This window comes from Amphiura filiformis, chromosome 5 (assembly GCF_039555335.1).
Source record: "Amphiura filiformis chromosome 5, Afil_fr2py, whole genome shotgun sequence".
NCBI classification, from domain to species: Eukaryota; Metazoa; Echinodermata; class Ophiuroidea; order Amphilepidida; family Amphiuridae; genus Amphiura; species Amphiura filiformis.
In genome coordinates, this window is record NC_092632.1 from 31,343,287 (window position 1) to 31,366,685 (window position 23,399).

The 23,399-nt window shown below is 36.7% G+C and overlaps 1 protein-coding gene across 1 annotated transcript in view; it reads right to left on the bottom strand.

Moving 5' to 3' along the window:
* Nucleotides 1–3,149: 3,149 nt before the first annotated feature.
* LOC140152968 (atypical kinase COQ8B, mitochondrial-like) overlaps nt 3,150–23,399 on the bottom strand; it is a 28,295-nt gene continuing 8,045 nt past the window's right edge. Inside the window, exons 2-15 of the mRNA XM_072175522.1 lie at nt 22,321–22,540; nt 20,973–21,305; nt 20,303–20,369; nt 19,716–19,784; nt 19,300–19,419; nt 18,403–18,488; nt 13,032–13,172; nt 9,920–10,001; nt 9,626–9,719; nt 8,777–8,918; nt 8,383–8,490; nt 7,838–7,903; nt 7,272–7,358; nt 3,150–6,908 (exon numbers count right to left, since the gene is read on the bottom strand). Of these exons, the coding sequence (XP_072031623.1) occupies nt 6,636–6,908; nt 7,272–7,358; nt 7,838–7,903; nt 8,383–8,490; nt 8,777–8,918; nt 9,626–9,719; nt 9,920–10,001; nt 13,032–13,172; nt 18,403–18,488; nt 19,300–19,419; nt 19,716–19,784; nt 20,303–20,369; nt 20,973–21,305; nt 22,321–22,518 (1,866 nt within the window). The 5' untranslated portion in view covers nt 22,519–22,540 and the 3' untranslated portion in view covers nt 3,150–6,635. The remainder of the gene's footprint in view (nt 6,909–7,271; nt 7,359–7,837; nt 7,904–8,382; nt 8,491–8,776; nt 8,919–9,625; nt 9,720–9,919; nt 10,002–13,031; nt 13,173–18,402; nt 18,489–19,299; nt 19,420–19,715; nt 19,785–20,302; nt 20,370–20,972; nt 21,306–22,320; nt 22,541–23,399) is intronic.

Sequence of the window (23,399 nt, forward strand, 5' to 3'; positions counted from 1 at the left end):
TGAGCCACGATCCAGAAACTTAGGGAGTCGATAAGCAGCTCGCCCAGAAAAGGGCCTCACAAGTATCTGAAAATTACCCACTTTTCGTCGGCTGCTTCCCCCACAGATGGCGCTATGAACAAAACTGGAAAAGTCAGGGAAAAGTATATTACTAGGTTTGGGAAAAGTCTGGCCTGGGTAGGAAAAGTTATGCAGAATTTAATCTGAGACGAGGTATATTTGTCTCAGATTTAATAAAACTTTGTATTCACTTATAGGCCTACATGTAGGCCTATGCCTCTAGCATACTTACAGTTTTTCATCTAATGCTAATTGTTGTGCATATTGTTTACTTTTACCTATTTGTAGGCCTGTCCGTTATAATGTATTTTTGATCATATCTTATTGTAAAATGAATATCAAATAAATAAATCTTAAATCTTGAATTATCAAGGGCTGTACAATATTAGGGGCTGTGCAATAATTATGAGCCCTGGGGGAGGGTAAAATTGGGGGGGGGGGGGGAAGAAATTTTTGGCGAGCCGAAAGGGGGGGGGGGAATTTTTGGCCAGCCAAGAGGGGGGGGGGCAAGCAATTTTTGGCACACATTCATGGGGCGCCTTTTAAATAAAATGCTCTAAAAAGGCTTAGGAAAACAGTACGAAAACGCTTTAATATGCAAATTTTCCTGCTCGCTCCGCTCGCAACATAGGCCTATACCTGCTGGTATATCTAGACCATTTAAGGTTTGCAAATTGGGATCCCATAAATTTGGAATGTGCAAGGGGGGGGGGGGAAAGCGATTTTTGGCAGGCAGTTCAGAAATTTTACCCCGCAGGGGACCTCATAATTATTGCACAGCCCTGAATTATCTGCCTCCAAAGTGTTTCAAAATGGCATGCCAAAAAATGCTTGCTCCCTCTCCTCTCGGCATTGCAATAAAAACTATGCCCCTCAGCTTTCAGCGCATGCCAAAATTTGCTTGTCCCCTCTCCCGGGGTCCCCTCTCAGATGTGCTGCCAAAAAATCCCCCCTTTTAAAAATGATTGCTATCCCTCCCTGTCATTCTTCTTTTCCTTGCTATTTTCTTCCATTTCTTGCTTTGTTTATCAAAGCTATAGCCAGCATGGCATTTTATTAGCCTACACTGGCTATCCCCCAGGCTAGTGCTGTTTTATAGTATGAGCTTGGAACGGTCCATGGATTTCCCATGGATTACTCAGCTATTAGCATGTGTCCCTCACGGACCAACCTGGGTAAACAAACAAACAAACAAACAAAGTTTTCCTCTATTTTATATTAAATACTTAGTATGTTAATGCAGGACAAGTATAATTTCCTGGGATTCAATGCATGGGCATCAATCTTGGGGAGGGGGGATGTGGATGTGTCTGGTGTTCCCCCAACCCCTCCCCGCTTTTAGGCAAAATGTCCCATTTTAGCCACTTTTATTTAACAAATCAGGCCAAATATCCATATTCCACTTTACAAGATAGATTGACACATATGCCCTAGGCCTATGTTACCCCCTCCCTTTTCCGGCAAAACAAGGAAGGGCAAGCCATTTTGCCCAAGCAATTACTAACAGGTCAAAGGGGGGGGGGAGGAGATTTTTGGGACATTGGGGTACTTCTGAATAATATACCAATAAAGGCTTAATAGGAAAACCAGTACTGGTATGCAAAATGGGTTCCAGAAAATTTTGCATGTGCGTGTTTTCTGGCAGGCCAAGAGTACGAGTAGGAATAGCATGGGTCTAAAAGATGTATTTAACCTGGTTTGTCAAGACCTCTAATTGGTTGCCCCTCCTTTACACTGGCAAAACTTCTCTTGCCCCCCCCCCCCGGCCCCCCCCCCCTTCCTTGACATGTCAAAAAGCATGTCCCATAAATTGCTTTTCCCCTACTTATTTTGCCCTGCCAAAAATTGATTACATACAGTGGCAGTGCCATGGGGAGGTGGGGGGGGGGGCATGGAATCTTGCCCCATTTTCCCCCCCCCCCCCCCGAAAAAACCCAAAATGACACAAATTTCCACTTTTTGCAGTAATTTTGCGCAAAATTTGTTGATTTGCTCCTGAAATTCACTTTTCCCCCCTAATGCCCCCACCCCCGAAAAAAATTCCTGGTGCAGCCACTGCTTACATACATTGGCTTTTACTTGACCATCCTCTTTCCACTCCCCCATGCCGTGGAGGGGGGGGGGGGTAAAAATTCTAAATGGTGTACCCAAAACTGTTTGCCTCCCCCACACATCCAAATTTTGGAGAACCCAATTTTGCATATTTTAACACTTTCCAGTTTTTTTAATTTTGTTGAAGTCCATGGAATATGGTCATAAGAAGGTCACTGTCAACACCCAATGGAAAGTGATACCATGAGTGGTGTAGCCAAAAAGGGGGCAGTTTTCCCAGTGGTGTAGCCAGGATTTTGGTGTGAGGGGGCAAAGCCAAATTTTTTCCCAGTGGTGTAGCCAGGATTTTGGTGTGAAGGGGCAAAGCCAAATTTTCATCCCCATTTTTAGATGACAATGCCAGATTTTTGTCTCCATTTAGGGGGAAAAGCCAGATTTCCATCCCAATTTATTAATTTTTTTGTCCCATTTTTGGTAATTTTAAGGACATTTTGCTCTTTGCTGGCCCTATTTTGCCCCTGAAAATTTTCTGTAGGTGGGGGGCACTGCCCACGCCACTGAGTTTCCCCTGTGAGAAATCTCCCACCACCCCCTTCCCTGCCCCTCCAGGATACTGGCCTGCTATAAAAGATTTTGTAGGCATTTTATTGTACTTTTTTCCCCATATTTGACCATTTTTGTACAATTATCCCCCCTTAAAAGTTGCCTTGCCCATAACCCCTCCGAAATTGTCCTGGCTGCACTATCGATTGATGCACCGTACTATCCATCTGCTGACACTCAAAAACATTTATTTAGCTTACTGTGGACTTGCTTAAGTTCATGATCCAAGTGCGGGGTGACTCTACAACACCTACTGCAGCCATTGTTTAGAATGAATTTTATGCTGCCCCCTCAGTTTTGTGGATGCCCACATCATCTGTGTGCGCCCACCATTAATACACAGATTTCTTACAAGTGCATCCTACTTTGCGAGTGTTTTCAAACACATACCAGTAACAATAACTATGATAATTCAAGAAAGAAACAAGTCAAAATTAATTTAATTTCATCCATCAATGGATAAAAATATCTTTATTTTAAAATCTTTTTATATCTATGATATATTTTAATACATTCAGGCAACAGGGATGAAAGCACGCACTGACAGAAATGCCTAAAACTGCTTCAACATTGCCTGAAAATGTGTGTATCCCTATATTTTTGTACAGAGAAGATCCAGGCAGAATGCCTGAAATCTGGCCCATGCCTGAAAACTTACATCCCTGAGGCAAGACATATTGCATGCCTGCATTATTAATAACACACATATCTGGGCTGGAAATATTCTGTAATCTTCAAGCTTGTGTGACATAATGAAATATGGTAGACAAATGCCAAATCCCAACTTAATTAACATGATTAAAGCATTACTTTAAACACACCTTTAAAAGCAAAATATGCCTTTAGGTTTGAGGCAAAAGTTTCCTTGTTTTTGAACATAGCATTTCATTTTCTGATTGAAAAAAAAAAAAGAATTCCAAATTTTCCAACAAAAGACCTTGGCAAAGCAGACTACTATAGTCTATGGGCGAAGTGTTTTATTTGGTTCAGGTTTCAGTTGTATTGGGCTATTCCAGTTGATATCTATACACCTCCTGTGACCTTAATCTCCCACACAGGGAGTGTGAATTTCAAATGGAATCACCCATTCAGGTATCCTCATTTGAAATTTACACTCCCTATGTGGAAGATTAAGGTTATGTGACTCATGTCTTTCATAGGGGTGTATGGATTTCAACTGGAATTGCCCAGTAAAACCAATAAGGTAAGAACCAAAGAACAGTTTTGTAGTTTCTTTTGAGAGTGTGGGACAGTGGTTAAGTTCACCTTTGGTGCACAATATGCATATGGTTTGAATTCCGACAGAGGCAACATGCTGGGGTATTGACTTGGGGGGAAAAGATTTGATGGATTAAAATATAGATTTCCGTTCTCCATATAGAATTGAGTAAATGAGCCATGCGAGTGCTTTGTCCTTCAGAGGGGAAGCCGACTGTCCAGCATAGCCATGATCTGTGCCCATTGGCAGTAGATATTGAGGAAGCGAGGGTCCAAAGAATTATTTACATCCATGACAAATAATTATTTACACCCATGACATTGATCATGCTGATTAATTCACTTGTTATTCAATTTAAATTATTTTTGGACACTCACATTTGACAAAAGGCTTGTTATGATCAATATTGGTGCCACATTGCAATAATTATTTTCTTGTCTAAACCATGTGAAAGAAATATACCCTGATATGGAGGTTTTTTGTGACATACAATTGAGTATGTTCAAAACATGTATGCTTGTTTACCAGCGATCTGTACTGATGCACCACTAACAAATGCATTTATTAAACCTGTTACAGTTCATATTATGGTTAACTTTAATGTTCAAATACTGTATTTGAGCTAATTAGTGCCTTTCTTCTAATAATGTCATTTTCCAGGTAGCAACTGTCAAAGCACATCTGTTTTATTACATCTGTACAACAAAATTTAGTCAAAATGTTATATAATATGTTACACATTAGTTTGAAATATCCTTTATTTTTGTACAGGTATTATTATCAATTGATAGGCTCACTGACTCTACACTATGCAGTTAGAAAGGATCATCAATAATACGTAATTTTGTGAAGTATTTCGGACAATGTTTGAGGTCCAATGCTCCAATGTAATATAGACTCTTTTATAATATAAGTACAATCAATACCTTCTGGCTTAAGATAACTGTGATAATGACTTCAGATACACTACTGTATAGTTTAGTGTGTGTAAATTCTCAATTTTGACTTTCATTTCATAGGTTCGACAAGTCCCTCACTATAAAACAACAACATAAAAATCTTGACATAACTGACCAAGGCACTGGTAAGGTCAAATACAGTACTTGAGTTCATTTGCCTACACATACATACTTCATTATTGTACATGTCTATATAGTTACTAATGCTTCAGTTCAGTACTAGGCACCCAAAACCACAAAATACTGTAGGTGGGATTGCATCGTATTATTGGTTTTAAGTTTCACTCCCTTCCAGGTAGTCTACCGGACGGAATGTCAGTGGTATCAAACACTATTGCCATTCCTATATGAAACAAATGCTTAAAACAATGTCATAATATCACTAGTTAGTGACAGAAAGTGAGCCTCAAATGACAATTTACTCAGGCACGAGAATGAAAATGAAAATGTGTGTGAAATTGGGAAAAAAGTACTAAAAAACAGGCTGAAATTAAATAATGTTACGGAATTTTTGGCTAAAAAAACCATGAATTCAGTTTTAAAACTGAAATTCTCATGCCTGCTCAATACATTATATCTTTGGGATTATATTCATTATACTACAACTGGCAACTTACTCAGTTTCTTTTTAAAAAACATTTTAATACATGCACAAGAGAGAAAGAAAAATACTTCTAAATTTCAGGAATAAAGGAATTGGAAAGGAAACAAAGAATAGCAGAAGGCTAATATGTTTCACTCCTAAGCATTAAACATATCAAAGTACCTTAACATACTTCATATCGTGTACTTCATATCATTGTACTAACACAACACTATCTGATGTCCATTTTGGCCATTGGGATAAAATTGTATTTAAAGACTTCTAGTCTCATAGGCTTTTGTATATGGATCACTGGAAAGCCCATATTTTCTGACAATTTTGGTACTAAAATCCCATATTCACCAAAAATGGAGATGAGGCTGTGTTGCGCTGAGCCTTTGGTATGCTAGGTTAAGTAAGGTACACATTATATTTCTGACATTTGTACACTTAGTCTAGCCCTTACCTAATGTAGTCCAACAATGCCATAATGGATCTATAAGAAGTAGCATAGACCAATTCTTACTTAATAGAACTTAGTTTATTGCCAACATCATCCATAATATACATCATACCATAATTTTGGTAAACCAGGGTAAACTGACCTGGAGATTGCACCATTGTTATTTTGTTTTAAAAATAGTGTGTTTCCTATTTAATCAAGACAAAATAGAAAGCATACTATATACTTCATGAGCATCGCAGACACTACTTCAATCATTTAACATGCTATCATGCTTTTTGAAAGAAAGAATTTTACAAAATGGGGATTAATATTCAGACTAGTTAGTTCTCTTACTACTTTATCCACTTAATTTCATAAAAACCTGACATCTTGTATCCAAAGGTAAGATAGGTAACATTTGAAATAACATTGGGCTATTCCAGTTGAAATCATACACCCCCCCCCCCCTATTGAAGACATAACCTTAATCTCCCACACAGGGAGTGTGAATTTCAAATGGGGTTACCTGAATGGGTGACTCCATTTGAAATTCATACTACCAGTGTGGCAAATTAAGGTCATGTCTTCCACGGGGGTGTATGGTTTTCAAATAGAAAAGCACATTCAAGATAAGTCAACTTCTTCACTACATGTAACATCCACCATCATTGTCAATCTTTCACATGATTCTCCTAAATAGAAGGAATTCCCTGCTCAGTCAAATTGATAATTGTTCCAGACTCTATCAAAGAGATCTTTGCATTGGATGTTAGCCTTTAATTTAGCACAGAGCAAGAAAGCTCCTGACATCTTGCGATGAAGTGAATAGCTCTCCTCTGGTGGTGGGCGTAGTCTGTGATTCAACATGGTTGGAACTAATGATTGGATACGATGGGTTGTGTCCTGTGTTGCAAAATTGAAGGGTTCTGGTAATGCAAATGCTTCGCCAAGGATCATCACGGCATCAGTGTGAGCTTTTTCCATTACCTGAAACATTCCAAAAAAGGTAAACATGGAACGGTTATTGATAGTAAAATACAGAGTATGTTGCGATTGTATGCTTGTTCTGCTATAGAAAACACAGTAATTCTGCCAAAAACATGTGATTTTAGGAAGGAGATAAAAATTGTCCAAATTTGTCTGAACTTCGTCATTTTGGGCCTAGAAAGTTGAAATTGTTCAGTTTTCTTATTTTGACTTGGACAAGTGGGGATAAAGCCCAAGATTGGGGAGGGAAGTCACCCCCCCCCCTCTTGATGCTGCCACTGGCACCAAGGCTGGGGTATCGGGCAGCAAAGCAAATTATTTTGTAAACCTCCATACAGCCAAACGCACATATTATACACATACCTTAGACTCATATCCAGTCAAGAAACCCAGTTTTCTTGAATATTCCAGTACTGTTTTCTGATCATTGGTTGATGCACCATGTATTACCTAAAGATATGGATATAAATAAAAAGTTACATCAACAGTTTGTTCTATGAATGTACGATAGACAAACAATATACAATATAGCAGTGTTGTCAAATAGTGTTACTATTGCACCTGTTGCAATGAAATTAGTCTTGGGTTCACACTTCTATCAGATCTATTCTACAATAATCACACACTCCCAATTTGAAAGGCACAATTGGAATTGAATGAAAAAATGATGTTGGGATATAAATAATTGTCAAAATCTACTGAAGATAGAGCTGGAAATCAGGGATAAATTATCATCTGGAATATACTTTCAAAAATATAACTTGCATAAAAGGTAAACTTTAAAACTACACTTTACTTGACTTAAAATTCTGCTAAAAATGGCTGCTGGTATGATACCACAACCCTACAGCAACATTATCCTATGTGTAACTCAATTGATCAGAAATAAGACTGTAAGATGATGCTTCATTGCAAAACCATGTACTTACCCTAATATAGTCATCAACAAAAGACTTGCTGTATTCTCTGGATGCCCCAAAGTCAAGCAGAGCAAGCTGCAATAATAACAATTATAAAGATCAAATACTAAATTATCTATTAGAGTCAAAATATCAACATAACTTAAAAATGTATTAGAAATTTTGCTTTCCTACTATGAAAATTGGTCTGTAATAAATGTGCCATTTTGTTTTTCTAGCAATAGATGACCTACTTCCACAAAATTAGCATAAAGTCGCAAATTGGTAGTTTTTCGACCTCCTGGCTGCTGAGTTGCTGTTCTTTACTTGATGCACACATGTACAAGTCAGCAGTATGTCCTCTGCGGATGCCTCATGATATATGATGTGCCCCATTCATAAAGGACATACTACTGTCAAAAAGAATGCCCCATTCACAAAGACATACTACTGACATGTACAGGTGCGCATCAAACAAAGAACATCGGTTCAACAGCCAGGGGTCTCAAAACAACCAAATTGTGACTTTACGCTCATTTATGGGAGTTGGTCATATATGTGATTGTTAAGCTCACCTTTTTTGCTTCTGTATCATACAAGAAATTGGACCAATTAGGATCAGTCTGCATTAGTCTCCATTCAAACAACTCTGTCAAACACAGTCTCAAGATATTCTTGCAAATCTAAGTAGGAAAGTTAAAAACAAATGTTACTCATCTGTTTTATGTCTTTCAGAAACAAGATAAAATTACCTATGACTTAACTAAGTGGAATTTTCTCAAGTTTGAAATAATTCTTCAAGAATGGTGCAAATTTAAACACAGCAATTGAAGCTCAAGTAACACAAACCTTGTAGCTATTATATAAATATTCGCACAAAACAGCCTCAACTCTTGACAAAAATCTGTCAATCATATAATTAAATATGACGTTATTGACGTACTACGGTACTAGGAATTACATTCTTACCTCATTTCTTGTTTCTTGATCAAATGACTCTGCTTTATCCAGTGGTACCCCATATATATACTCTGTAGTCAGGATTTGCTTGGAAGACAGCTCGGGAATCACAGCAGGTACAAGGAAAGCAGAATCATGCTTCAGGACTTTGCTGTAATAAGATAACACTGCACACTTAGAATTTGTTTCATTCAAATCACTCGTATTTCACTGTGTAACCTCTGTTATTTTACAGGAAGTATGATAATTAAACAACATATTAAAGTTTTTGGCATGGGTCTGCGAATTTGGAACTGTTTAGAGCATAAACAAAGAAGTGGGATGTGATTGGCTAATTGAATCACGTCATCATCACAACGGCACCACATTCACAGATCAAGCTGCGTAACCCTGGTGTGACCTAGTTCTTTTTAAGCAATAATCAGGAAGTGCAGTCAGACACTTTTGGAGGACCTTGCTGAATACTATAGGCAAAGGAAAAAAAGGACAATGCTAGTCTTAGCAGCCTACATACAGAACCTTTACCATTTGAAAAAAATAAAAAAAAAAAACATTTTGAAATTTCTTGAAAAATACAAAAAATCATTGGATATATTATGATCTGGAAGTCACAACATCCTAGAAATAGATTCCTAAATCTTCTATGACTAATGTCATGGAAACCCTTTACACAGATCTGCGAAAAGATACAGGAATTTCTTTATATGGCTATATGACTACGGCAAACAGAATACTTGATGTGACTTAATCACACTAAATCTTTCATTTTCATATGTCTTCCCTGAAACATGCTAATTCACGACATTTTTAACAATATCAGTTTGTGTTTTGATACACACCATTGACATTACTACTCACCTAAATTTCTTGCCATATTTTGCCTCTCTGATGTAGTCTACTTCCCATGCAAGCTCTCTCTTAGCAACATCTATGGCATTTTCAACATATAAACCTGGAAACAAAAAGAATGCAATGAGACAAAACTATATTGAGGTTGTTACCACAATGTTGTCTTCTCAACCACACAAATTACATTACAATGACATATAGGTGCAAATTTCCAGTAACTTTATGTTTGAATATTTGGAAAGTGTGCATTACATATTAGAATTTTAATCCTTAACAAACGTTGGCCCCAATAAATCCTCTTACCTTCAGGTAGAATGTTCCAGACATTAAGAATAGTCATCATATTGTTGATGTCACTGTCTATACCTTGGGCTACTCCTGGATACTGTAAAAATACGATACATACAGAATACAACATTAATTAGAAAAACCTAATTAGAACTATACATCACAAGTCAACATTGTCTGCGTTATGTTTCATAAACAGTAGTGAATCTGTGAGAGCTAGATAAATCTTGCAAACCATTTTTTGGGCAAAAATCACACTAGGAGATAAAATTATCTCCCTCACATTATATGAGTTTGGGTGCGATGCACACCGTCATCATCCCTATATCTTCGTGTTAAAAATTGCCGTGGTAGTACGATAAATCCTCACGTTTTTCAACAACTACGCATGGTGATTTTGAGCTATTTTGTTCGAGATAGGCCGTATGCGACTCAGGCTATGCATACAATTTGAGATTTTGAGAGCCGGCCACACTGTTTCTATTCTATGTTTTACGATTTTCGCATGATCAGTATATGGCTGGCCGTAACCGCCACAACGTGGAACTGCTACGCGTAGCTTACTTTTCGCCAGCGGAGCTAAATTGACCAATCATGTTAGATCTTTTCATTACGCGGAGCCAGTTGATGCATCATCGTTCCAGAGAGAGAAAACTCTTGCCAAAATTAATGTTTACTATGTGGATTTTAAATGAATCGAATGTAAATAAACCACAAACAGTTGTACAGGATCAATACCATTGTTTGATTAGTGTATAGTCAATGTTACCTTGCATGCATGTGCCATGTGTGTGGCGTGTTTGTTTGTTTGTCTACTGTGTCAGGCCAGGATCACTGACACCCACGGTACTGATACTGTCATACTATCACGGTGATCATATTGTTGAATGTTGTTGACTTTAAAATAATCATGATGCAGTCATGTCTACAGTAGAATTCACCACGACCTTTGAAGGACTTAAACCCCATTAAAAGCTATTAAACCAAGATAACACTCAATGAAAACAGCTCAACTATGTTACATCAGATCTTCTCTGGTTAAATACACACTGCACTTGTGTCTGTTTTACCTGTGCAATGAACAATGAGCTGGTATTATAGTTTCAGTTGGGTGAATGATTATAAAGCGAACGCAATGTAATAATACTGCCTGGGCTTTTGTTTACGAAATGAGACAATAGTCTGCTTATTGTTAACCAGCGTTCTTGAAAATGAGAAGCATAATGGTTTGCAGACTTAACACGGTTTAGAAATAATTTGTTCATATTTTTTGGTGTTATCTGTCGTTTACATATCCTTCCTAAAACACAAAAGTACCAATATTTCCAAACACCTAAATTAGCTAAAAATTTAGGAAATGTTACAAAACTATATTTTCTAGAATTTCAGAGAATACTTTAAATATTGACTGGTTATTTTTTACACAGTGACGTCATATAGGCAATGGCATAATACTTCTAACATACACTAGGTCACGCGTCAATGGTGAGCGCACTGAGTATTGTGTATAGGAAAAGCGGGCAGTACCGTAACTACAGTATGTATGGCCTACTACTAGTATAAAGTAAATCCGAACTGGTTTGCTGAAGGTCGAATTCGCATGGCCACGCCGCGCAAGATGTACAAATCAGCTCCCGGCGTACACTGCAGATCGCAGAATTGTGTGCATGGTTTACCACCACTCTGCCTAGCTATATAGTTGTGTACAATACTGTATGAGTTTCTTGTGAGTGCATGTCCATCTTAATAATAAGTCGGTTCGTACTTTTCATAAATTACTTTTTGAATCATAACTATCGTGACCGAGGATATCTTGCAACCACGTGAAGCTCGTCTGGCAAATTCTTAATGACTAAATTCGCTTCACGTAATGAGTAAGTCGTACTTGATTGGTCAGTTTTACCTCCGAGTAATGAAAAACTCTAACATGATTGGTCAATTTGGCTCCACGGAACAAAAAGTCAGCTACAGCAGTAGCAGCTCCACGTTGTGGCGGTTGCGGCCTACCATATCAGTATCCCATATGATATTTCTATTGTAAGAAAATTTTATTTGTTGTCACGTAAATCACAGGTTTCGTTTAAATGTACTAACTGGAAATTAAATGTACTAATTAGTGAGGACCGGTATTTTGCTGTGGATATGTTTAACTGCAATTTGCGGGTAAAAATTTGAAATCCTGGGTAAAAATTGTGATCATATTCAACTCTTTGAGAAATAATAATATAAAGGAATGTATGTAAAATCCAGCTGCAATACAATGTACATTATTGACACACTATCACGCTCTTTATCTTCGTCAATAATAGAATAATCGATTTCAATCGAATTGAATGCATGAGTTTGTAGTTGACTACTGAGCGACCTAAGCGATCGATTGCTAGCCAATCAGATAGAACTCCTTTTCTTGCGTTCAGTGAAATACCACTCGCCTGTCGCTCACTACCACTCGCCCGTCGCTCACCAACGGAGTATTAAATTTATATTTATCGTATAGGACGTCGACGGTGTGCGATGTGGCTCCAGGGAAAATATCACAGCAAAAGAAAATCACTGGAAATTTACAGATAAGCTACATCTCTGTATATGGTTTTATGCAACATTGTAAAAGTTGCAAAATAAATTTTAAGAAAACCATATAATTAAAGACAGAATTAAAAAAGACTAGTTTGCATCTGACTTTACTGTCAATCAATCTAAATGGAAGTGTGATGGTGGTTAGAAAAAAGGAATCACAGAAAATGGTGGAAATTTTTGTACTTTAACAAGGCAAAAAGCAACTTTTCTAGGTATTGTTGACATGGTGTCTTCTGGAAAGAAAGTTTCGTACTGTGAAGACCTAACTTTTGAGATATTTGAAGGTGCAAAATTAACCATAAGGTGCCCTGTTTTATCGCCATGTTCAGGAACTCATCATCACGACACTTGTAAACATACCGTACTCTAGCTTGATTGACAGATGACATCAGATGCAAACTAGTCTTTTTAATTCTGTCTTTGATTATTGTTATGTGTTTTAGCAAACTGCAATTTGCTTTCCAATTATATAACCTTGAATAGTTTTCCAAAAATGTTACTATATATAACAGGAAACTACCTTTTAAGGGTAAGTAAAGTATTTATTTACCTGTATTTTCATGGCAACTTCCCTTCCATCATGTAGTGTTGCCATGTGTACCTGACCTATTGATGCAGCTGCAAATGGTTTATCTTCAAATGTTGCTACCTTACTTCTCCAATCATCTCCAAGTTCTTGCTTTAGCACTCGCTGAAAAACAACCAATGAAATTGTAAGTTTTATTCATCAATAAAAGTGCACAGAAAACTTTCACAATCTCAAGAGACATTACTGTTTAACATTACCAATGCAAAGGGTTATAATTGAAGACTGAATTAAAAGAATAGTTTGCATCTGATATCAGGGCAAAGGTGCGACGTGATTGGTTGCTGACCTGCGCAGCACAGCATTTTTGGTCTGGTTGACAGGACGTCATACACAAACTAGTCCTTTTAATTCTCGCGATTCCAAATACAGCGCGCCACCAACGACGGCAGTGAAAATGGGCATTTCCGTGTCTGGGGTCGACATCCTTTTTCATCAACCATAGCTGACCATGCTTATGATTATTTATTACTCTAAAAACACAATGTTTTATAGTACTTTTTGAATTTTTTTGAGATTTTCTGTGTTGAAGTGAAATATTGCAGTTTGATATTCACCGATGTCCTTTTCTAAAACCCGCAAACTTGATGTTGATACTAGGCCTATGTGTTTCCTTTTTGTTATTCATTTTCTAAACTTTTTTAAACTTTACGATGCTTTTCAGCCTGATCTGTGAGCCTAGTCAATGCAAGTAGGCCTAGGCCTGTCCTTTTTTTAAATGGAAAACGCATAGGTTTTATTTTGGTTATAAGAATAAATTGTTTTAATTCTTTCTAAATTTATTGTAATGTCTGATAATAATATACACCAGCATACTTAAGAACATCCATACTATTATAGGTGTTATGCGTTTTTGTAATCGGCCTACATTTTCTAAAAATGGGGTTTTTTGCACGAAGGCGCTTATAGCGACTCGACCCTTTGTGGATAGGCCCAACAAAGAAATTCAAGTAAATTTTAAAAGATTCTTAATGTCTCATTACTTATAAACATGCATCACATTGGTTTGCCGTTTTTGTTATTATTGTAATTGTTTGATTTGTCCTTATTTTATTTTTAGCCTAAATTTGTATTTTTAATTAGGCCTATATTACTATCAAACATTAAAAAATTACGATCATAATAAAAACACTTTGTAGGCATAGCCTACCGCATAAAAATAACATTTATTTTTTGTTAATATTTCAATTTGAGACTTTAATGCATAAGTTCAATAATACCTCATAGAGTTCTAGCATTATAATAAAGATGAAGAAAATTTCTAACTGCAAAAGAGTACATGAATTTTAAAAGATCATTATTTTAAGGCATATCAAGAAAATATGCATAAAAAACTTCATAACTTTAGAACCAAGTATGCTAGACCTTTGGTGTTTTCAGTTTAAAATGATAGCCTATTATGCGTGTAATGTATAATAATGATTACAGTAACACAATTTTCAAAAATGCCTCCTTTGGCCCCCATGAACCAGATCGTGTCACAATAAAGGTTTGAATTTGACAATTGTCATGTCCGATTTTAATATAATTCATGTTTCTTTTTCATATTTTATTTTTACTTCCGCTTTCTTGCATGTCATACCATCTTTATTTCAACTTTCCCTTTAATAATTCATACCCGTAACCCAAGGAAATTTACTCTTAATGTAGGCCTAGCTAGGCCTACTCCCAAATAGCACACGTTGGTTGGAATGAGTTTCTTTTTAGTCATATTATCGGTCGGCACAACATTGAAAAATCAAAACTTTTTCGACTAAATATTCAATTGGATAATTTTAAACACCTAGGCCTAGGCCTATACATGTTTTTTATAAGTCAACACTGTGGAAAGAACTGAACTGTAGTGTAGCCGAACCTTTACGGCATTGTGGACTTTGACCAAATTGGAAAGGTTTAAATTGAGGGTCGACATTTCTTGCATCATGGATCAGGCCCATAGATCAAGGACTCAACCTACAAAGTAAAGAGGGATGGACTTTATTGGAGGGATGAGCGCATTGTTTAGGCCTGCTTCATTTGAGACTGAAGGGGCGAACGGGACATCCCCCCCCCGCCTAACACACACACACCGACTTACGGTGAAGGATATACTGTACAATAAGGGGCAATTTGCAGTTGATGTTTTTGACAAAACCAAGATAACTTAAGGTGGCTGTGTACTCTCAGACATGCATGTAGTATAAGTGCAATAACTTTGTAATTATTCAGCATAAAACATATAAAAGTATACATTTTTATGAAGGCAAGACATCAATAAATCTTAATATAAATACAGATTTAGGGTAAAAACAACAATTTTGAAGAAAATCAAAAAAAAGTGAGTTTTTGGCAATATTTGTTAGGTACATCATAACAAAAAAACACTCTTTCCAAAATATTTTATTTTGTTTTTAGCTCAATCTTGAGGCTCCATTCCAAAAGCGGTTTTTTTTATTTTTTGATATTGGCCTTATTTTTTGAGATATTGACCATATAAGGCATCAAAATGAACTTTTAAAATTCAAAAACGCCTATTTGCACAAAATGATGCCCAAAATCGGAAATAGACCAAAATATAAAAAATGAAAACCGTTTCTTGAGTCGATCATGCTTTTTACGATGATCATATTTGCTTACCTATAAATGCTGTATTTATTGAGTTATCGTGTACCTAAATCGTCATTTTACCGAGAAAATGAACATTGAAATAATGGCCGTTGAAGTTTAAAGTGGTCACATTTTGCACTTTCATCGAATCTCACAGGAGAATCGACAGTTTTCGTTTTTGTAACTTATATTACGTGAACATCGGGTAAATCCACAGCCCCTTGAGAAGTTTGAGCGAAATCCATTCATAACTTGATATTTAAATCGGGGAAAGAACTTGAAAAACCCACATTTTATCAGCTAAAAGCGGAGCCATTTGACCACTAGGTTTTTGTGAAATCAGTGCTTCCGTGGTGTTTCCATAAGATGCGCCGCGCACACAGATAAGCGTCAGCGTAGCGTCAGCGTATTTATCGTTAACAAATTGCGCGACACATAACGCGATGAGTTGTTGCGCTGTGGCGTGTACCTTGCTGGTACAACAAAGATTTTCTTTCCTTTTCAATTTCAAACAAGAGTGGAATAGTGAAATAAAATCCTTAAAATATTGCAGTTGGAGTTTACAAATCTGGATTTTCATTCCTTGTATTTATAAAAAACATAACAAGGTACAAACATATCATAAAAACTCAATTTTGAGAAAGAAACAATGGCTAGAGTACACAGCCGCGTTAACATACTTAACAATGTAGTTTGGAGGCCATATGTCTTAATGAAAATGAAAACGTGCCTATTCATACAGAAGGGTAGTCCTATTCGAGCCCCCGCACCAAATTTATTGAGGGTCTGAGCGGGGTCTGAGCCGCCAGCCCCGGTTCATAAGCCTATGTAATTTGGTTGACAGAATTGCACCACGAGAGTTTATTTTAAAAATTAACAGGTTTATTTGTTTAGTGCAAGTATATATTTTCTCCCGACGTTATACATTGGGGACCGTGAAAGTGTTTTGTTTATAGGGCTATAAGAAGGAAATGGCTTCTAAATTTACGACCTTTCGTGATCATACAGTAGGCCTACATCATGCTACAAAGAGCGTTTCAAAACGTCATCCCGAAAAAAAAAACGAAAAATGCTTTAAAACAATTAATTCATATCTATTCAAGTTTGTAAAAAGGTTATAAATGTAAATCATCTAGGCCTATAAAAATAAGACAAGCGTTCAAAACATTTACATGATTTATGAAAACTAAAAGCTTTTATCTTAATCATGTATCACGCATGGTAATAATTATGGGAAAAGATATCCAAACAAGAAATAAAAAAAAGGCACGAATTTGCGTTTTAGATTTAATTTCCTGTTTGAAATTGTCTTGCATCAAAAGCATTTGCTTTTATAGGCCTACCCAAACTCGAAAATTGACATTTTGACATCGGGTTTATAGGCCTAGATGGTCGATCAGAGACATCAACATTTTTGACATCGAGTTTTAACCGTAGATGGTTGACTAGGAATAGAGTAGGCCTTACATTTGAAATAATATTCGAAAAGCGTTTTTAATCGTGAGGCCTATTAAACAAAAAATAAATGCTTTACGCTGTCCATGCTGTTAAAATATGAATATTTCGTTATTCTAAATATTGAGGATTAAGCCTACTTTACTTTAAACAAACAAGGTTTAAAATTGGGTTTTTTTAAAGGATATATTCATGGGTTTAAGTAGGCCTATCCCCAATCATGTTTTTCAGTGTTTTCTTTTCTTGTAAGCGAGAGCCTAAAGTATTGTCCCAAGCGCCTCGGATCGGGTTAGGAAAAGTTTGAAAATAAGGGTTTAATGCCCATTATTTTGTGTGGGAATAGGCCTAACACTCTGAACATTCACAGAGGTAGGCCTAAACCATAACTGTCGAAATTAACTTTAAAAAGGAGGCAGAAAGAAAACCTTTCCGCTGTCCATGCTGTTAAAATATGTATTGAATACTAGTATTTCGTTATTCTAAATATTGAGAATTAGGCCTACTTAAAACAAACATGGTTTAAAAAATTGGGTTTTTTAAAGGATATGCATATGAGGGTCTAAGTAGGCCTATCCTCAATCATATTTTTTTAATCAAGTCTATTATAGGCCTACTTACAACAAAGCTTAAAGACCTGAAAGTGTTTTCTTTTTTTGTAAACGAGAGCCTAAAGCATTTTCCCAAGCGCCTCGGAACGCCGGTCGATGGTTAACATCGTCGGCGGCGTCATGGATGTCGACTTTTACCCATGGTGCTCTGCGCGAAGTAGTTCAGCCAGGCGTGATCGTAGGTGGCGCGCTGTATTTGGAATCGCGTCAATTCTGTCTTCAATTATAACACTATTCCTTACCCACATTTTAAATTCACACCTTTGACAATAAGTTAAATGTGTTTATATATTTGTCTCAACATCTTTTGAAATAATAAATTTGAATGGCTTCTTGTATCATTTATTGCACCAATCCTTTTGTGTTTTTGCTAATAAAACCATTGCAAACGACCTCAGAGTAGAAACATATGTGACTTGATCCTACACGATGGTCCATTGTTAAGACAAATCAAGCTCAGCCACTATTTCTGTAGCTCTTGCATTTTGCAGAATATAGCATGGAAACTGACTGGGTTTGCATTTCCAAAGAAGTGATCAATATCTTTATGTAAGCAAATAAATACAACAGAAAGGGAAAATATCATTTTCTCAAAATCTCAAAATCTGTTCTAGTGAGAGTTGATTAATTTTGCTAGATTGTGTCACATAATATAATATCAGTGATATTGCAGTTTTCAGACTCACCTCCATCTGCCATACAGGCATGAAATCAGCACTCTGTCTCACCCTCTCAAAAATCTTCTGTAACTCTGGACTGATAAGTGAATTATCTATAAAGTAAAGAACAACATTGTTACCCATCAACTGTTAGTAGGGCTGAAGGGTATTAAGCTTAAATTTACTCAGAGATATTAAAGTTCTACGTTGATTGGTAACCGATCATAGGCACTGTAAGAAAGGCAGTAGCTCCCACAAGGGTAAATGACCTTGACTCTCACAACATCCCACCTGTTAGGTTTCATACTGATATTTTACTGAATGCACATTATTTTTTGCAGCATGAAATTTTCACAATCATTTTTGCAGCAAGTAATTTTCACAAAATTTATACTTTTCTTAAAGCCCCTAGAAAAAAGAAATATTTGCAAGCATAAAAAAATTATGTGAATCTGTGTCACTTGCAACATTCGCAAACTTTTCATGACTGTAAACCAACATTTTATGCTTAATTATCTATTTGCTGATTAGAAAGGTAAATAATGTGGATGAAATGAACCCATAAAGTATGGTTTTTACCTATGACTAAAAATACATACTTCAGTCTAAATATTTCACACAAAAAATGTGATGTACCAAAATTGCTAATCGGATGGAGAATAACTTTAAAGAGAAGGCATGATATGGGACCAATGCTGCCAACTGGAACATCATCCTCTTGTTTGCTATAAATGTGTGACCAGTCACAGTAAACTGCTTTTCAGGATACAGATGAAAGAATGTAACAAGAAATCATCACTTATAACATAAGAATGCCTTGATCAATTTTTACAAGCTATGTCTCAAAATAAAGCTGATAAAATTCTACTTATCAAAAAATCTGATTCTTCCTGGTCATATAAACAGTACATCCTGCTAGCTTACCTTGTATACTGAGCATTTGTCCCAGCTTGAGTGCAGCCCCTCTCACTCTACAAAGTGTATCCACTATCTTTGTTACATTAGCTTCTGTTAATAGCACACTACCGGATGATTTACTAGTATCTGTAGGACAAAGGAAAACAATGTTACATCAATTACTCCATGTTGTTTACTTGCACTCATTCGTCAGTAGTTATCAGAAACTTTGACACTTTTTAGCCACTTTAGTGTGAACATTGCATCAGGCCTTGAAATTCAAATTTTCAACTTCAAGGGCACTTATTTCAAGGCCAGTGAGCAAAGGGCACAAAGGATAAAATGTATTGAAGACTGCTTTGACATTGAGGGACACCAAGGCATATCATAACATAAATCATTATTAGAAAACACTGGGTAGGCAAAGAAATCACAGGGCATACCTTCTTTGATTCCCAGTGTTCTTTTGGCTTGTTCAGTGATTGCACCTATTCCAAGATTAGCAGCAAGACCTACAAAAAAGAAACAGTAATATTTGTCTCTGTTAGATCGTTCATTATTTAAATATGTTTACATTTCAATTTCAATTCACATCAATAATTCTTTCATTTTCCCTCTCACAATACAGTTGAAAACAAAATTAGTTTGGATTGACTCAATTTCTGTTTGAGTTTGATTGATGAAGTCCATTATTAATCTCAGCATGTGATCAAACATGACTTTTACATCAAATCTGATTTGTTTACCAGTTTGACCTGAAAATGACATTTAACCTCTCACATGTGACTTTGAAAACCAACAGATAATTAACCTGTACTCAATCTCAGATTCAACTTTGGTTGTAACCAACCAAAGCAGAGATGACTGATAAGAAAGCCAATTCAGTACATTTTTGGCACTCTCACACAGATCACAGATATATGCAAGGGCACATATGCACCCCCCACCCCACCACCACCACCACCACGCCCCTACACACAAAGCTCATTCATTGCCCTCTGAAATGCATCTACTATTAAATAAAACTTGCCTCCGAAGTTCCAAACTCGTCCTAGTCTTGTGGCTGGAACACTTCTTTCTCTGGCTCTTTCACTCAACTGAAAATAAAAATCACATATATTTTGGGCAATCTTACATGTGTCAACATTGTGTATGAAGTATACTTAAATATCAGCATTGGGGGATCTCTAGGAAGAGAAATCTGACTAGGGTCATTTCCCAATGGCACCACTCTGACTCAGAGTATTGGTCAGTTCTTTTGCTTGACTCTTATCATTTGTCACTAACAACATGCTTGTACATTTTTGCAATAAGTGATACATACACCACAACCATAGTCTCTATTTTCAGCAACAGTTAACATTATTAGAAACTATTCATTAAAGTTAGTCTTATTTTATAGTTACACAATTAGTTTATTTATGTAAATATATACTCCATAAAGAAATAATGGAGCAACTTTATTATCACTGCTGAAACTCCCAACCAGAAAATAAACAGAATCCTATCCTTAACCCTAATCTCTTAACCATGACACCCATCCTAACCTTAATCCTATTCCTAAACCCTAACACACACCCCTAATTCTAACTTTAATCTCTTTGGGTGCTGGTAATGATAATTATTCTCAGCAGCAATGATGTAATAGATAGGGTTGGAAAGAAACTATTACTTCAAAGAAGTACATGTACATCACATACCTTTTGTCTTGATTTCTTTGATCTTGATGTTCTAGATGCAGATTTCCTTAGTTCATTTGCCGTTGAATCAACATGTAAATATCTGTACTGGTGAGTCCCAGCAAATGCTGCCCACCTTGAACCCGTATGGTATTCTCTCCTAGGTGGTGTTCCCATTCCATTGTTTGGAGTGGTAGAGGTAGTGCTGGTGTGTCTATTACCTGGATGTGAAGAAGTGTCCTGCTTTGTGTCGGTGCTTGTTTGTGTATCCCGTGAGTTGTCAATGCCATCTGATGTTCCTACATTATACGCCCAAGTTTCATCCTTCTCTGCTTCTGTTGTGCCCCAATCATCCTGGGTTAATGAAGAAAAAACAATGAAAGCTATACCAATCGAAAATCATCCAAAGTTAATAAGAGAAATCTCATGACAACAGAGCGCAAACACCAGTAAATGAGTGTGAAAACATACCAAGGAAAAACATAGTAATAAAGAGTTCTTAAATTGTAAATATGATCACTATGATTACTATTTGGAACAAAACCATCATTGATAAGATCTGCCTTCATGTTGTTTTTGCTTTCTGAATATTATCAAAGGTAGTATCCTCACTTTTATTAGGCTTTGCAAGTATCAAATCTTATTTCACAAATTTAACAAATCTCCAGATTTTTACCATGTTTTGAGTAAATGGATCATAGTTTTCCTGAATCTTACTGAATCTGACATAAAGACATAAAGAGTGATGGTGGCTCCGAAGATGAACATCACCCTCAATTCTCTTTTGTAGTCCTTGTACCGGTCTATTTGTACAGAACACCATCCAAAACACAGCTTCAATGACAAACTTTAGTTAAGGTGTGACACTACATGTATGTGGCTGTCATGTGCAGAGTATGGCTGTTGTATACAGCCATTTAAATACTGCATGACAACCACGTAAGTGTATCCACTCCACACCTAATTAAGGGGGTACTACACCCCTTGCCAATTTTGTGCCCATTTGTGCATTTTTTCAAAAATTATAGCGCATTGGGGACAAGTAAGATATGTATATTATAGGGGCAAGGACTACAAATTCTGCACTGAAAATTCAGCAACTCTAGGCAAGTAGTTATTGATTTATTGATCAAATATTGGTTTTCCCTCATTTTTGACTGTAAGTCCACAACTGTTGTCTGTGTTGAAATAAAATGTCCAGTGCAGTAGTTGTAGTCCTTGCCCCTATAATATACATATCTTACTTGTCACCAATGCACTATAATTTTTGAGAAAAATGCAAAAATAGGCCCAAAATTGGGCAGGGGTGTAATACCCCCTTAAGCTAAATGTCATCAATATCATTCATGTAGTCTTGTTACTCTCTTACCTCTCTTTGGCCAGTAAACATCATGGCTTCACTAACGGCATCTTCAGCTCTATCCTGTAGACCTGCTACAAGTCCTCTTAGGCTTGAGTTGCCTATAATTCTACTGGCTTCAGTGCACTGGATATCAGCAAATGCCTTGGCTAACAAGCCAAATCCTTTCAGAGCTTTAGCAGTGTCAGCTATTCTTGTCTGAGCCATCTTATCGTCAGACTGGAAGAACCTGTGAATTTTACATCATAATGATCATATACACACTTAGTATGTTACAGAAAATGGGGCTGCCACCTAAACTTTAAAAAACAACAACACATAAAAAGTGGGTAATGGTGAATCCAACGGACGAGGACACAAAACACATCAAGGATCAATAAATGATACAAGAGGATACCTTGAATAATAACAACAGGAAAGAAAAAAAAGCAAGGTACACCAACTTGATGTGGGGAAACAAGTAAAATACAGACTAGACAGTATGCAGGGGGACAAAAACATCAGACGTAGGCAGAAGAAGTAGGCAAAGTTCGATAGCCAAAATTACCAGTTCAAGGCCCACAGAAGTAAGTGCTGAACCTGCAAAAACAACAAGGATCAATGGTAATACAAAACTGCACTAGAACAAGTGATGAAAATCAAGTGATGAAAATCACTGTGCATATAAACAGACACGCTAAACCAAACATCCAGAGTAGGCACAAAACAGGCAAAGTTCGATGGCCAAAAATTGCCAATTCCAGAGCCCACAAAAGTGTAAGGAAAACAGTACACTGGAAGTGATGAAAATCACTGTGTACATAGCAGTGAAACACTTAACAGACAAAAATCAACCGTCGTTTCGAGCAGATAAACTGCTCTTCTTCGGGGACAGACAACAATATATAAAGCAAACAACAAGAACTACATGCTGTAGTTTAAAACAAATTCAAGTCAAAAATTGAAGGCAAGTTCAAATTGAAATAAGTAGCAAAATAAGACAGCAAACTCAGAGCAAAATAAGTTGTGTCTTCTCTCATTGAGAGCAAATTCACTACCAATTTTTGACTTGAATTTGTTTTTAAACTACAGCATGTAGTTCTTGTTGT